The following is a 12,541-nucleotide window of genomic DNA, read 5'->3' as shown; positions in this document are numbered from 1 at the left end:
CAGGCACTGAGTGTTAAGAATTGAGAAAGGTTAGCTTGTGGATAAATGCAGGGCACAGCTGCAGCAGCGTGATACACAAATCATTAAAGATCACATGTGGCACTAGTGAGATTTTATAGCAACAGATATTACAAATGGTTAAATGCCTCTCTCATGCCATATTTGATGATGTTTTTTTGGAATATAGAATAATAAATAGTGAAAATGATAGATGAATAGAAACGGAATGTTATTTAGCAATTTATTTTTTTACACCTGTGTAAAAATACCTGCTATTATTTATAATAATTATAATCATTTAATTATTTTAGTTATTTTTATTATTGTTGTTATTATTATTATTTGTGATTCCAAAAAAATATTCAATTAGTGGAAAAATGCATTAAATTAAGAGAGACCACTTATTCTTAGATGATCAAATTAAAATATTTAATTAAGGTTTTATCATTTGTGATAACAAAAATATTATAATGTGGTATAACGTACAGGCAGCCGGTTGTTATGTAAGGGATAATGTACAGGCAGCCGGTTGTGATGTAAGGTATAATGTTCAGGCAGCCGGTTGTTATGTAAGGTATAATGTACAGGCAGCCGGTTGTTATGTAAGGTATAATGTACAGGCAGCCGGTTGTTATGTAAGGGATAATGTACAGGCAGTGTTATGTAGGTATAATGTACAGGCAGCCGGTTGTTATGTTAAGGTATAATGTACAGGCAGCCGGTTGTTATGTAAGGGATAATGTCAGGCAGCGGTTGTTATGTAGGGATAATGTACAGGCATGGTCGTTATGTAAGGGATAATGTACAGGCAGCCGGTTGTTATGTAAGGGATAATGTACAGGGCAGCCGGTTGTTATGTAAGGGATATTGTACAGGCAGCCGGTTGTTCTGTAAGGGATAATGTACAGGCAGCTGGATGTTATGTAAGGGATAATGTACAGGCAGCTGGATGTTATGTAGGGATAATGTACAGGCAGCTGGATGTTATGTAAGGGATAATGTACAGGCAGCCGGGTTTTTTTACATGCAAGATGTAAACACTGGTCCAAAAGCACTTTCCGTTTCAGTGTTTATTTGTTAAATATAATTTTTAATCTTACACATATAATGAAATCTTAAAGATATTCGTTTTAACATTTTGATTCAGTTATCAATGTTCTGTTGGTTGTATTTTGTTCAAATGTTTGTGTAATGTTTGAAAACCGAAGTTCTTAGACGAGTGTTTTTACGTCTTCTAAAATCACAAAACTTTAATGAGTTAATACTAATTTAATTTAACTTAATAATAATTCATTTAATTTAGGTTATGGCTTTTGCTTACAAAAAGACTATGACTATGTCAGATTCCATCAGTACAGCGTTGGTTTTGTAATCTGTGTAGTAGTATTGTCAACACTTTGTCTCATATGGCTCTAGAGTTTTATTTACACTCTTCTGAGTTATCCACGAAAGTTACAAGATGCTTTGACATAAGCCGGAGTTTTGAGTTCAATGGGCCAAGTGTGGGCTGTGGTCTCTGTGGATCAGGGCATTCAGAGAACAAACAGAGATGTCTGCGCCCCAGTCGCGAAGATCTCTGGGGAAAACTCATCAGTCGCACCCCGCAAATATCAACACAGCCTTAACCCTGTTCTGTATCACTGGAGGTGGCTGTTTTATCTTCTAATACATTATTCATGCACTTATATAAATATTTCATATGATTGCACTAAAAAAGGGAAATTGCTCTTTTATGAGTAGTTTTTGGAGAGATATTTGGTGTACAAGCAGTGAGGGGGGCTAGAGCTGAGTGATGTGAGCATACCGCTGGTTCTCGTGTCTCTCGTGGGAGTCTAGGGTAGATTTTCAAGGAAGCTTAATTGCATAAAGCTCATGTAGACTATTGAAATATTCAATAGCCTTAATGCTAAAGAGTGAGTTTAGTGCATTTCAAGCTTGATTTTACTTAGCGGCAGAACTGTGTGTTTTTCCCGTCGGACTGATTCCAATAGTAGACACAAACACGTGCAGACACAAGTACATAAAGACTCATTTTAACACACACCTGCTCTATCCCAACAGGTTGTAAGCCGGGTTGCAGCACAGCAGGGTTTCGACTTGGACCTCGGCTATCGGCTCCTGGCCGTGTGCGCGGCCAACCGCGACAAGTTCACCCCGAAGTCAGCAGGTGAGGCCTCTATGTCCAGTTCTTCAAGCGCCGTGTCTCCTCACTCATCATCGCTATTAAAACCAGAGAGCCACTCTGCCTGTAATGAATCCGCATATCTCATTCAGCAACATGACAGGAAATCTATAAATTGCGGCATTATACGATCGCAGCTAACGGCCATGCATTAGCATCCGTTCACATTCCTTTGTCCGACACTCACCCATCTCCTTAAGACATCACAAGGCGATAACTTTGCAAGGTTGTCTTCTCCGTCCGTTTGACGCGCGTGCTCCCAGCATGCCAAAATCGCCTCCACGTTATTCATTGATAAAGCACCAGAGTTCACTTTCCAACAGTCATCCATCAGCAAAGCAGCATCGCTTTGTAATCAGCTCTGTTTGAAATCCTGACCTTCTCAGCCAAAGCTGAGTGTCCTGTTCTTGTACATTTGTCAAAGTGAACTGCGGACGGGCATCAGCCAAACAGAGATAGATGGTTGGCAATCTGTGGGCTTGAGGTGTGTGAGTGTACTTCATTTGAAAAAGGCCTGACACCGCTCGCTGTTCGGAATGAAGATAAACTGGCCATTTGAACCACGGTTACTGTGGGACACCTTGGTTCCTCCAAAAAGGTTTTTCTTGTGTGTGTTCCTGCTATTGCGTGGCAGTATTACTATATTTACACAGTTACAGTGAAGGTTTAGATTGGAGGATTTTGACCTTTGGTTAATGTGGTGGAACCCCAAAAAAAGATTTACTGACTACAAAACAGTTGTCTGTATAGCAGCGGATTCAACTAGAGCAGCAGATGATAAAGAAATGGCTGGAAGCAGATATGACTCAGACTTCCTCTCTCTCTGTGCATCATAGGGGCATCCATCTTACCTCAATCATAAGGGCGTCTGCAGCCCCAGACACAGAGACGACAGTGGCAGAGCTCAGTCTCATCAACCTGCTCTGTTCCATCCCTCTCGTTTTCTGTCCTCCTCGATGCTACGCACTCTTCGCTCTTTCTCTGTCTCAATCACACAAACACACACACAGAATGAGCAAAAAGAAAAAGACAGACAGAGGAGATATGTAGGGTGGGTCAGGGAGAAAGTGCAGGCCCAGCGAAAAACCCAGTGACAGGCAGGATGGCGACAGAGGGGCGGCCACCCGACACCACACGCCGGAGTTGAGCGTCTGGCTCACCCACAGACCGACACACCCACATTACACGATCAATGCACAATCAGTGGGCCGCGGAGAGGCAGTCGCTGCCTGCAGGATGGATCTGTCTTGTTTTGCTGTCTCTGTGATATACAATGCAGTTGAAACCTGGCTGTGAGGATTGCCAAAAGTCAGCAACTTGCATCCAGAAATACGCTTTTACGGGTCTCTCATAAAGCAGAACGTTAAGCACCTTTTTAATGGATAAATGCCAGGAGGTACTTGTAAGTTAAAACGGTGTATATCGTTTAAGCTCTTGTTAATGTTACTTTAAAACAGTTATAGTGATATTAAAATGTCACTTGGATTTTGTTTGTACTTAAAGGTCCAGTTTATGAAATTAAGCGGCATCTAGAAAAAATAGTAAAAATAACGCTTCATTAATTAAGGTCTATTATACACCTCTGAAGACATAGTTATGTATATTATATTGCATTTCTGTCAATAGATGACACACTGGACCTTTAAGAGAATTTTGGCAATGGGGATAAATCAAGTGCATGTGAAAGAAGCATTTTTGGTAGTTCATGAAAACGGAAGAATATATTTTTACACTATTATCAAGATTAAGAAAAAGGACAAAATAGGAACTATTTTTCATAAAGAAAATGAAGCCTCATTACTGTAATCCAAAGTTTATTGTATTTTATTGTCTTGTCTTTAGCTAGAATCACTACTGAGAATAATTAAATTACAAAAAAAATGTACAAATAAAACAGTAATGAGACTTCGGGGGTAAATGTGCTTAATTGTCATTACAATAATCTCATAAAGCAGCCAATTATAAATCATAGGCTTTATTTTCTCTATGTAAGAGGTGAAGTCAGATGTTTTCTTATTTAAAGGTAAAATTTGACCCGGATGTTTAGTCTTACAGTTCCTCAACTATATGATCACACTTATACATCAGTGACAAAAGAAAGATATAATCAGTACCGTAGGCTACATAAATATCTGTTTCTCCTTTCGTACTATCACCATCTGATTTTCTGAAATGTGTTAGACGTGTGTGTGTGATGAAGTCTGTCAGGGTTTGCCGGTTTGTGAATACTGACCTCTCTTTCAGTGGGATTATCTGGCAGTATTAATCTGTGATTATGGGAATTATTTGTCGCTGTTTGTGTGTGTGTGTGTTCTTACTGAGTCTGATCTGCTCTGCTTACATGCCACTGACAGACTTTTTAACCCAGGCTTTGGTTGGCACCCTGCTGCCAGTGCAATAAGATAATTACTTTGTACAGACACAGCTATGGGCACTAAAGAGAAAGATTTTAGACAAAGAAACGCTAAATACCCTATCTGGGATGACACTGTTGGGCGTATGTTAATTATACGCAGCGTCACAATTGCATTTCCATAATATGCTGTCAGTCGCTGTTTCAGATCAGCATCAAATCTTTTCTTCTGCACATGTCGTGATGATATTAAATCGAGAGCACATAAATTGAGAGACTGACAGCTGATGTGTTGGTCTATTAAGGCATGTTTCATACTTGTGTTCTCCATTCAGAAACCTGTCAGTTAAACATTTGGGGGGGGGGAAGTGTACTTGCCAAATCAGGTTTGTGTCCGCACACAGGAACGGAGATAGTGCTCCATTGTTCCGAGTGAGATGTTGCGACAAGATAATTGCAAGGTGTGTCTCAACCCAAGTGTTTTTGAAGTCTGTTATAGAGTAGATTTGGCATAAAGTGCAGAAGACATTAAGTACACAGATTTGAACAATGCTTTGGTTTTCTTATCTTTATTCAGCATTTAAAGAATTCATTTAAAGAAATCGCTGGCATCAGTTTCACAAAATCAATTATTTAGTTCCCCAGCGAAAGCCAGTTGTTAAGTATGCGTGCAATTTTGCATACAATTTTAATTGGCAGGTCAAAAAGTGTACAGTATAACACCCGCCTTCAGACAGTGATTTGCTTCCAGATTTAGTTTTGTGACTAAAACAAGAGCTGTAATGGCAGGTTTACGCGCTCACCACTCTCGAGCGATGCCGCCCTGTTTTAACGATCGCTTTACTTTCAGTGAAAGTCGTATTCATGTTTTCGGCCCAAATTTGTCTGTGTTCAGAGATGTGGTTGGTTGCACACCTGCTTATCAAAGTAAGTTTGACGCATTGGCTGTTCTCTGAGCGTTGGAAGGGAAACAGACCTCTCAACTCATTGCTGCTCTACATAGAAAGTCTGTCAGCAGGTTGTAAATCAGCCCAGCTGGAAGGCACGTCAAGAGAGCAACCAATCCGCCATGTCGAGGGTGACGGATCGCTTTCCAGCGCCCAGCTGTAATTCACATGTCATGTACATGCATGGTTTACAGAGCAGAGACAAGTGCAAATACACAAGAAACTCAAGCCCGGGGACCTCCCCGTTGGTTTGAGATACCACAAACCCTGCCCACCTCTCCGTCTGCCTACTGTTCTCGGTTAGCTCTTCAGAAATCTACTGTCTTTGAGCTACATCAAAGCGTACAGTAGGTATTTAGTGGGTCACAATCTCCTCTGTTAAAATCAAGTGGTATCTATTTTACCAGATTTCCAACAGATTCTGTTCTCGTGTTCTGATGTAATCGCTTCGCAACAGTTCAGTAATTTCCTGATGCTCCAGATATGCTTTTTTCAAATAAAAATACTGGCATTGTGCCTTTTCTTTTACTTTAGTATACGTTACGGATGTATTTTTATTATAGGCCTACTAGATTATTATCAGTGGCATTACACACTTTTGATTTTAGGCACCAGGGACCGTTCTTGCACACTTTATGTTGGTGAGATAGTGTAAGATTTGTACTAGGGAAAAGTGTGGTGGTACAGTTTTAATGCAGACATGACCTATATTGTTTATTTTACATTTTACAGCCTCGCGTTGATAAAATGTAGACAATCAAATGCAGTTTCATATCATGTAAGCATTTCTGACATGCTTTTTGAACCTATAATTACCAAATAAGCGTTGAAAGATATATACATATTTTTTGAAAGAAGTGCGCACGTGCCTCTAGGTATGCAATATAACTATAAGTCTGCTTAAATGTTAAAAAGAGTAAAGTGCAGAGCTGAAGTGTCATTTACTGTGTCGGTGGAGAGCTATGACTCACAGCTTTGTTAGTTAAAGGAAGCTCAAGTTCCTGTTTGAACCAGCTTCGGCTCTTCACCTCCTTTTTTCACGTAGCCTGTAGCCTTCACATGTCTTCTCATTTTCTCTGAGTTATTTCGCCCTCTTGTAGTGTGATATTAAAGGTATCCGTCACGCGCGCCGCTTCAATGCCGGCCGGAGAGACGCAGACAGCGCGCGCGCCGGGGCCTTGATGCATCGTTGTACATTGTAAGTCCTGCTTGGAAGCTTTAAATGAATTACACGTATATGTGGAAATTGTCGCGTGGGCTTTTTGCTGCGTCACGAAAAGCCCGCTGTTTATACGGCGCTTTTATTAGCAGATTATGCCACGCTTATTCAAGGACTGAAGAATAGCTATTTATTAATTCATTAATAAAGGCGTGCTATCGACGGCCCGGGGATGTGCGGGATCTCTTTCTGATATCCAACACTTTTGGATGCGTGTAATTAGCAGTGTTAGCAAGTGTCAAGTTAGGCACTTAGCGTTAAAAGCACAGTTTCCATTAATTTCACCCTCACATGACACTCAGGAGGGACGCCCACCAGCCCCGGGCTTCATTAGCGCGCGTGGTCCGATGGATTTATATATCACTGTCGTGTGATTAAGCTTTTCAATAGGCAGGATTCATGCTTTGATAGCAGTAATCGCGGGCTGCAAACACGGCTTTAACTGAATTGATTCGAGCTTGTTGTTTGCTCTCTGTCTTTCTCCTCTCCTGATGCTTTGGTCACGAGCCAAGATACAGACCGTCTGCCTCTGCTATGATAGTCTCCTCCTCCCCTTTGCAAGTTTGAAATGTGAGCCGCCCATCCTTCCCCCCTCCTTCCGCCTTTCTGGCATAGTGGCCGTCGCACTGCATGGATGTATGTGTGTGTGTGCGGTGTGTGTGCATGTGTGTGTGGTTTCATTCATGTATCTGTCCATCCATGTCTAAGCAATAAGGCTTTTAGATAAAGGACCACAGAGCATGTGGACATCACTAGCATCATACATGTGAGGTGAGATGAGATTTGCTGCTCTTTTTTCTCTTTTTTTCTCTTCCCCTGCACCACCCCCCTCTTTTTTAACCCTTTGAAACGCATCAGGGTTTCCTGTTCATTTTGTGGTTTTGCACTGTTGACAGTTTACAGGCATTTGATTTACCGGCATTGTGCGTTTGTTTACTGGTTTGATTGCACTTGTATAAAATGATCCGCACTAATATAGTCAAACATTGACTAAGAATTACAAATCAGCCATGTTTTCTTTAAATCTAATAACGTTAAAAGGATTCTGTGAGGTTTAGCACTAGAGTTAGTTGAAAATTTCATTATCTTTGCATGTAAACCGCTAATATATTTTCTAAGAACTCTCTCACTTTCTCTCTCTGGGTGTGCGCGTGTGGAGTTTTCAAGCGCTTAACCTGATTCCCCGTGGGCTTCGTCTTCGAACAGAGGAGCCAGGTATAGCAGGAGCCCATTAGCACAGAGCTCCATCTGTGATTGGCTTTGCGCTGGAAACCCAGAGACCGCTGCTGAATAATTGATGCGCATTGTGCAGTCGCTGGACAGGCGAAGAGAGAGAAAACAGAGAGCGCCAGGGTGCCCCTGAGAAACAGACAATCAGAGACAGATATAGTGAGAGAGCTTGTAGATTTCTCTGGAGTTCCTCTTTGACTGCTGTTTAAATCCCATTTCTCTGTGCAATGAGAAGACTGCGATGAGAGGCACAGAGGCAGAGCTCGGCCGCTGGTAAGTCAGAGAGAGGCTGAACGCACGTGACATGTACAGTAGTCGGTGTTGGATTGTGTTGCAGGTTGCGCTCTTGTGTGGGCAAATGTCTGGCAGGTGTATTAACAGAGTGCGTAGTGTTAAAGGAATACATTTACTCACCCTCATGTCTTTTCGAAACTTGTACTTCTAATTGACGGGCATTTTTCATGCAATGAAAGTGAACGACTGTTAAGCAAGACTAGGCCATGTGGACTACGTTTATGATGCTTTTTTTGCTCTCGTTGTAGCTTGAAAGCTCCAGTCCTTATCCACCTTCACTGTATGGATGGAACAATGCAAGTTTCTCTGCATTTTCATGCGATGAAGGCGAAAGGCTGTTATGCAAGATTTAATATAGCGAATATAGTGTATTTACCATATGGACTCTTTTTATGATGCTTTTTGCTCTTTTTGTAGCTCGAAAGCTTCAGTCCCCTACTTTAATTGTGTGAAAAAGAGCAACTTTCTAAAATTAAATTGATTCAATTAAAACAAACACGAGGAAGAGTAAATGTTCGTTTTTATTTGAGTAAACTGTTTCTTCAACTGCATCCTTTCATCGAGCACAACGTGTGAGGTGCTGTGGATGAGGTTCTTCCCTGCACTTTTTACGTAATTGAACGGGGCTCATAAAGCGCATCTCCAAGTCCTGCACGTGATATAGCTGTAACAGCTGACTGTGTTTGACCTAGTTCCTTGTCTCCCACACACAGAAAAACACTCGCACATAGAGGGTCAGAGTGGACTTGATTATATCCAGGAGGAGAGATGACCTACTTGAGGCGCAGTGTTTTTGTCAGTCTTTTAGCAGTTTGACATGAGCCTGGCGACAGCATGGCTCCGACTGCTCAACCAGTTTAATGGAGAATCCTCTCTTGCTCTGTGCATGGATAGTATTTTGTTGCACATGCATGTTCTTTCTTTACAGTGTTGTAAATCATCGGAAGCAGGACTGGTTTGCATTTAGGGTTCTGCAGGGACTATTTATGGTTGAGACATAGGAATGATTTAAAAAGGCAGGGGACTGTTATCTCCCAGAATGCATGACATGAATGAACTTGGGAATTTTTATTAGTGCAGGAATGTGTCCACCCTGTTACAACGTTTTCGACGCCCCAGTATATTTAGCTAGCAGAAATCTTTCTTCAACTGAGCGCTTTCTACAGTATGTCCCAGATCTAAACATAATATTTAGAGTAAGTAGTTGTTTTTGTGACTGCACCGAAGCTTTAAATGCCATCCTATTAAGGATAATAGGCCGCTGGAGGTAAATCTACACGAGTTGTTGTTCAACTAAAGTTTTGGTTTATTCTCTTAGTCTCAGAGTTTGTACTGATGAGGGAATAAACAGTGGTTTGCTTTAATCAGGATCCTGCTGTTTATGTGTGATACTTCTTCCTCGGCAATGAAGAGCTTTTAATAGCTCTCTGCTTTTTGCACATGTGCTGTTTCTGTTTGCAAGCTTCATTTAAACATGCAAATGTTATTCTAGCATTTTAGCATACAAATGAGTTCAAATTCTCTAAGCTATGTAAAAGTACACTAGTTACTTCTGCACGACAATAAGACATTATTATAAAAAAAATCTGTAAATTGTTATGAGAGATTCTGTTGGGATATTACAGGTAGGATGCTGCTTTGAAAGTATAATTAAGACGACTGTTATTAATTATTTTTATTGTCAATTATCATGAGCATTAAATTATAAATTAGTCAAGATATCACAGGGAAAACAAATATATAATACGTGTCTACTTTATTGCTGTACTTGCACTAAACTGCCGAAGTGACAAATGAGGTAGGACCTCAGAACAAAAAATATAATATATTTTATATTTTTTTACAATATCTTTCTATTAACTAACAGACCTTGTTCAACAGCTTACAAACAGCATCTTTTTATTTCAACCAAGGTCAAAAAGTGGTCTGGACATTAGCAAATGCATTTCATAAATTATCCACAGACCCCGATAAAGTGCACATTTGCCAAGTGCAAACATTTACTGTTGCCCCGGGATACAAAGTGAATAGTGTAAAGTAAATGCTGTAAGAAGTAGACTATTTTAGCGAACTAAACAATCCATGAAGTTTCTATAAAGGATTACTATGCATTGACAAGAATTACATATATATTATATATACAGTATAATGGATAGCTCTGACTCCAAATTCTGCTTGGATGAGCAGATTCTGCTTGAATGCGGATAAGTGTAAATGCAAATCTGAGACCACATTTTAGATTAATGTGCTAAATTGCTATGTTGCTTGGCAACTGTAAACAGCTACATTTCCTATATTACTTGGTTGAAGAATTAATTATTAATATAACTGTTTATTAAACATTAATGGCTTTCATTAGATTGTTGTTGTTGCTGTTTATGGTAATGGTTATGTTTTTTGTGATAAAATCACTGTAATCACAAACACACAGACTCGGCTTTAAACTGGTATAAATTAATTCAACATAGCCAGTCTGATTAGTCATTAAGCTTAGCTTTGTTTACTCAAAATGAATAAGTAATAATTGTTAGCACTTTTGAACTGTTCAAAATCTGCAAATACATGTTTAGCAGTTAGCTATTCACAGCTGTGGTGTGTCACAGAATGTCTTGTCATATTGACTTTTCCAAGAGAGAAATAAAGGATAGTTATGATTTTGGTAACTGGCGATGACTAATTTGATATTTCGAAATTTTTCTCGCACTGTGACCAGCGTGTTAGTCATATGAAGTGTCATCATCCATGCATATAATCAAACTATAATTACACTGCTGTGTTTTTTTTTATTATTTTGTGCTTTATTTGTGACATGTTTAGTTATTTTATAGATGTGAGATTTTGAAATGTCATGTTAGGGGTTAGTAATAACATTTTTAGACAATATCATTATTGTTTGTCATTTCTATACCAACAATTACTAATAATGTAAATATGTTGAAGTTAAACAAAAGTTTTAAAACTCCTGATTGAAATTTCTGACAAATGTGCAAGCAACTTGGAATATTTCAGCAAATTTCGATTTTACACAATTTTTTAAGACGAGAAGTCAGCGTTTTCGTTCAGCAAAAGTGAAGCTTCCTTCAAACCGGAACCAGGGCCCTGTTAGTCCCTGCTGGCAAAAAAACAGCTGGTGGCTCATTTTTATAACATAGTACTTGGTTTCTAGCAGGTTCTAGCAGGTTTTTAGATGGTGCAAGCTGGTAAATCCACCATTGTGTTCCAAAACCAAAGCCATTGAGAGAGAAAGAGTCTCGATAACTCCGTTGACTCAAATGGAACATTTTTTTCACAGCAATGGCGGTTCATGGAAGCTCTCAATAGTTCCTGGAAGTTACTAGTAACAGGCCAATTCAGGGAAACTTTTGACCCATTTAAAGACCTAAGTCATTTAATGAATAAAAAAATGAAGTAAAGCATTTAAATAGAAAACATAACTTCCTGGAACTATCTGAAGGCTCCATGAATCACGTGACAAGCTGAAATTTTGAACTTCTGTTGGCACAACTCTCTCCAATGGCTCCTACCAAAAACCTTGTTTGATCACCACATGTGGTTTGACCAGCTGATTGCTGGTTTGTTGTCGGTCCACCATGTCAACCAGCTACTGTAATAACCATCTGAGTCAAACTAGAAACCATTGACCATGTTCTATAAAACAGCCCCTGGCTCAGTATTATTCAGCAGAGCTCATATCAATTCAACCAGGACATCCGTTCACCCATCGATGACGTCAACTCTGTTTTCTGATACTTTGTTGTCTTGATGTTGCTTTGCCCCCTTGAGTAAATTGTTGAATTTGAACCCTACAGAAACCACCACCTGCAGGAGATGTCAGAGTGACACAGGTACTCTTCTGTGTTCTAGCATTGTTTGGCTTGTGGAGAGCTCTCTCTCCCTCTCTCTCTGTTCATCGTCACCATGGGCATTCATTCAGTTTTTTTTTACTCATTTGCGCGCAGTCACAGGAGAAGAGTTGCAGTGACGCAGATGCTTTTTATGTGCTTCCTCTGTTGTGGGGTGTCGATGTGCAGGGGGGTCATTGGCTGCTGACTGAGCATCCATACCTGTTTCACAGACTCATGTCATCTCAGATTAGCTCGGGATGTTTTTTCCCCTGTCGTCTTTTATGAAGCCAGTCAATGTACAGTCAAGGTTTCAGCTTTTTCTCAGACTGTGCAGCTCATTGAACAGGAATGATGTTTTAGCCGTCCATTTCTGTGACATTTTATTGAGCCTTCATTCGTATGTCTGTCACCTCCAGGGCTGCCCTGTGTCGTGTGCTGGTTCAAAAGTCTTTCTGTGAGCTCTTCCTGTTT

The 12,541-nt window shown here is 40.1% G+C and overlaps 1 protein-coding gene across 7 annotated transcripts in view; it reads left to right on the top strand.

The window, feature by feature from the left end:
- zmiz1a (zinc finger, MIZ-type containing 1a) overlaps nt 1–12,541 on the top strand; it is a 119,748-nt gene that overhangs the window by 85,398 nt on the left and 21,809 nt on the right. For 3 of the 7 annotated variants that reach the window (XM_056760795.1, XM_056760793.1, XM_056760794.1), the window contains 2 exons: nt 2,062–2,167; nt 12,035–12,070. In XM_056760795.1, coding sequence (XP_056616773.1) covers nt 2,062–2,167; nt 12,035–12,070 — 142 coding nt within the window. Of the gene's footprint in view, nt 1–2,061; nt 2,168–6,540; nt 6,681–7,333; nt 7,473–12,034; nt 12,071–12,541 lie in introns of those variants that run through there. The other 4 variants (XM_056760797.1, XM_056760796.1, XM_056760798.1 and 1 more) reach the window with 3 other exon arrangements.

This window comes from Triplophysa dalaica, chromosome 11 (genome assembly GCF_015846415.1).
Source record: "Triplophysa dalaica isolate WHDGS20190420 chromosome 11, ASM1584641v1, whole genome shotgun sequence".
Taxonomy (NCBI): Eukaryota; Metazoa; Chordata; class Actinopteri; order Cypriniformes; family Nemacheilidae; genus Triplophysa; species Triplophysa dalaica.
This window is presented reverse-complemented; position numbering and strand designations above follow the sequence as displayed.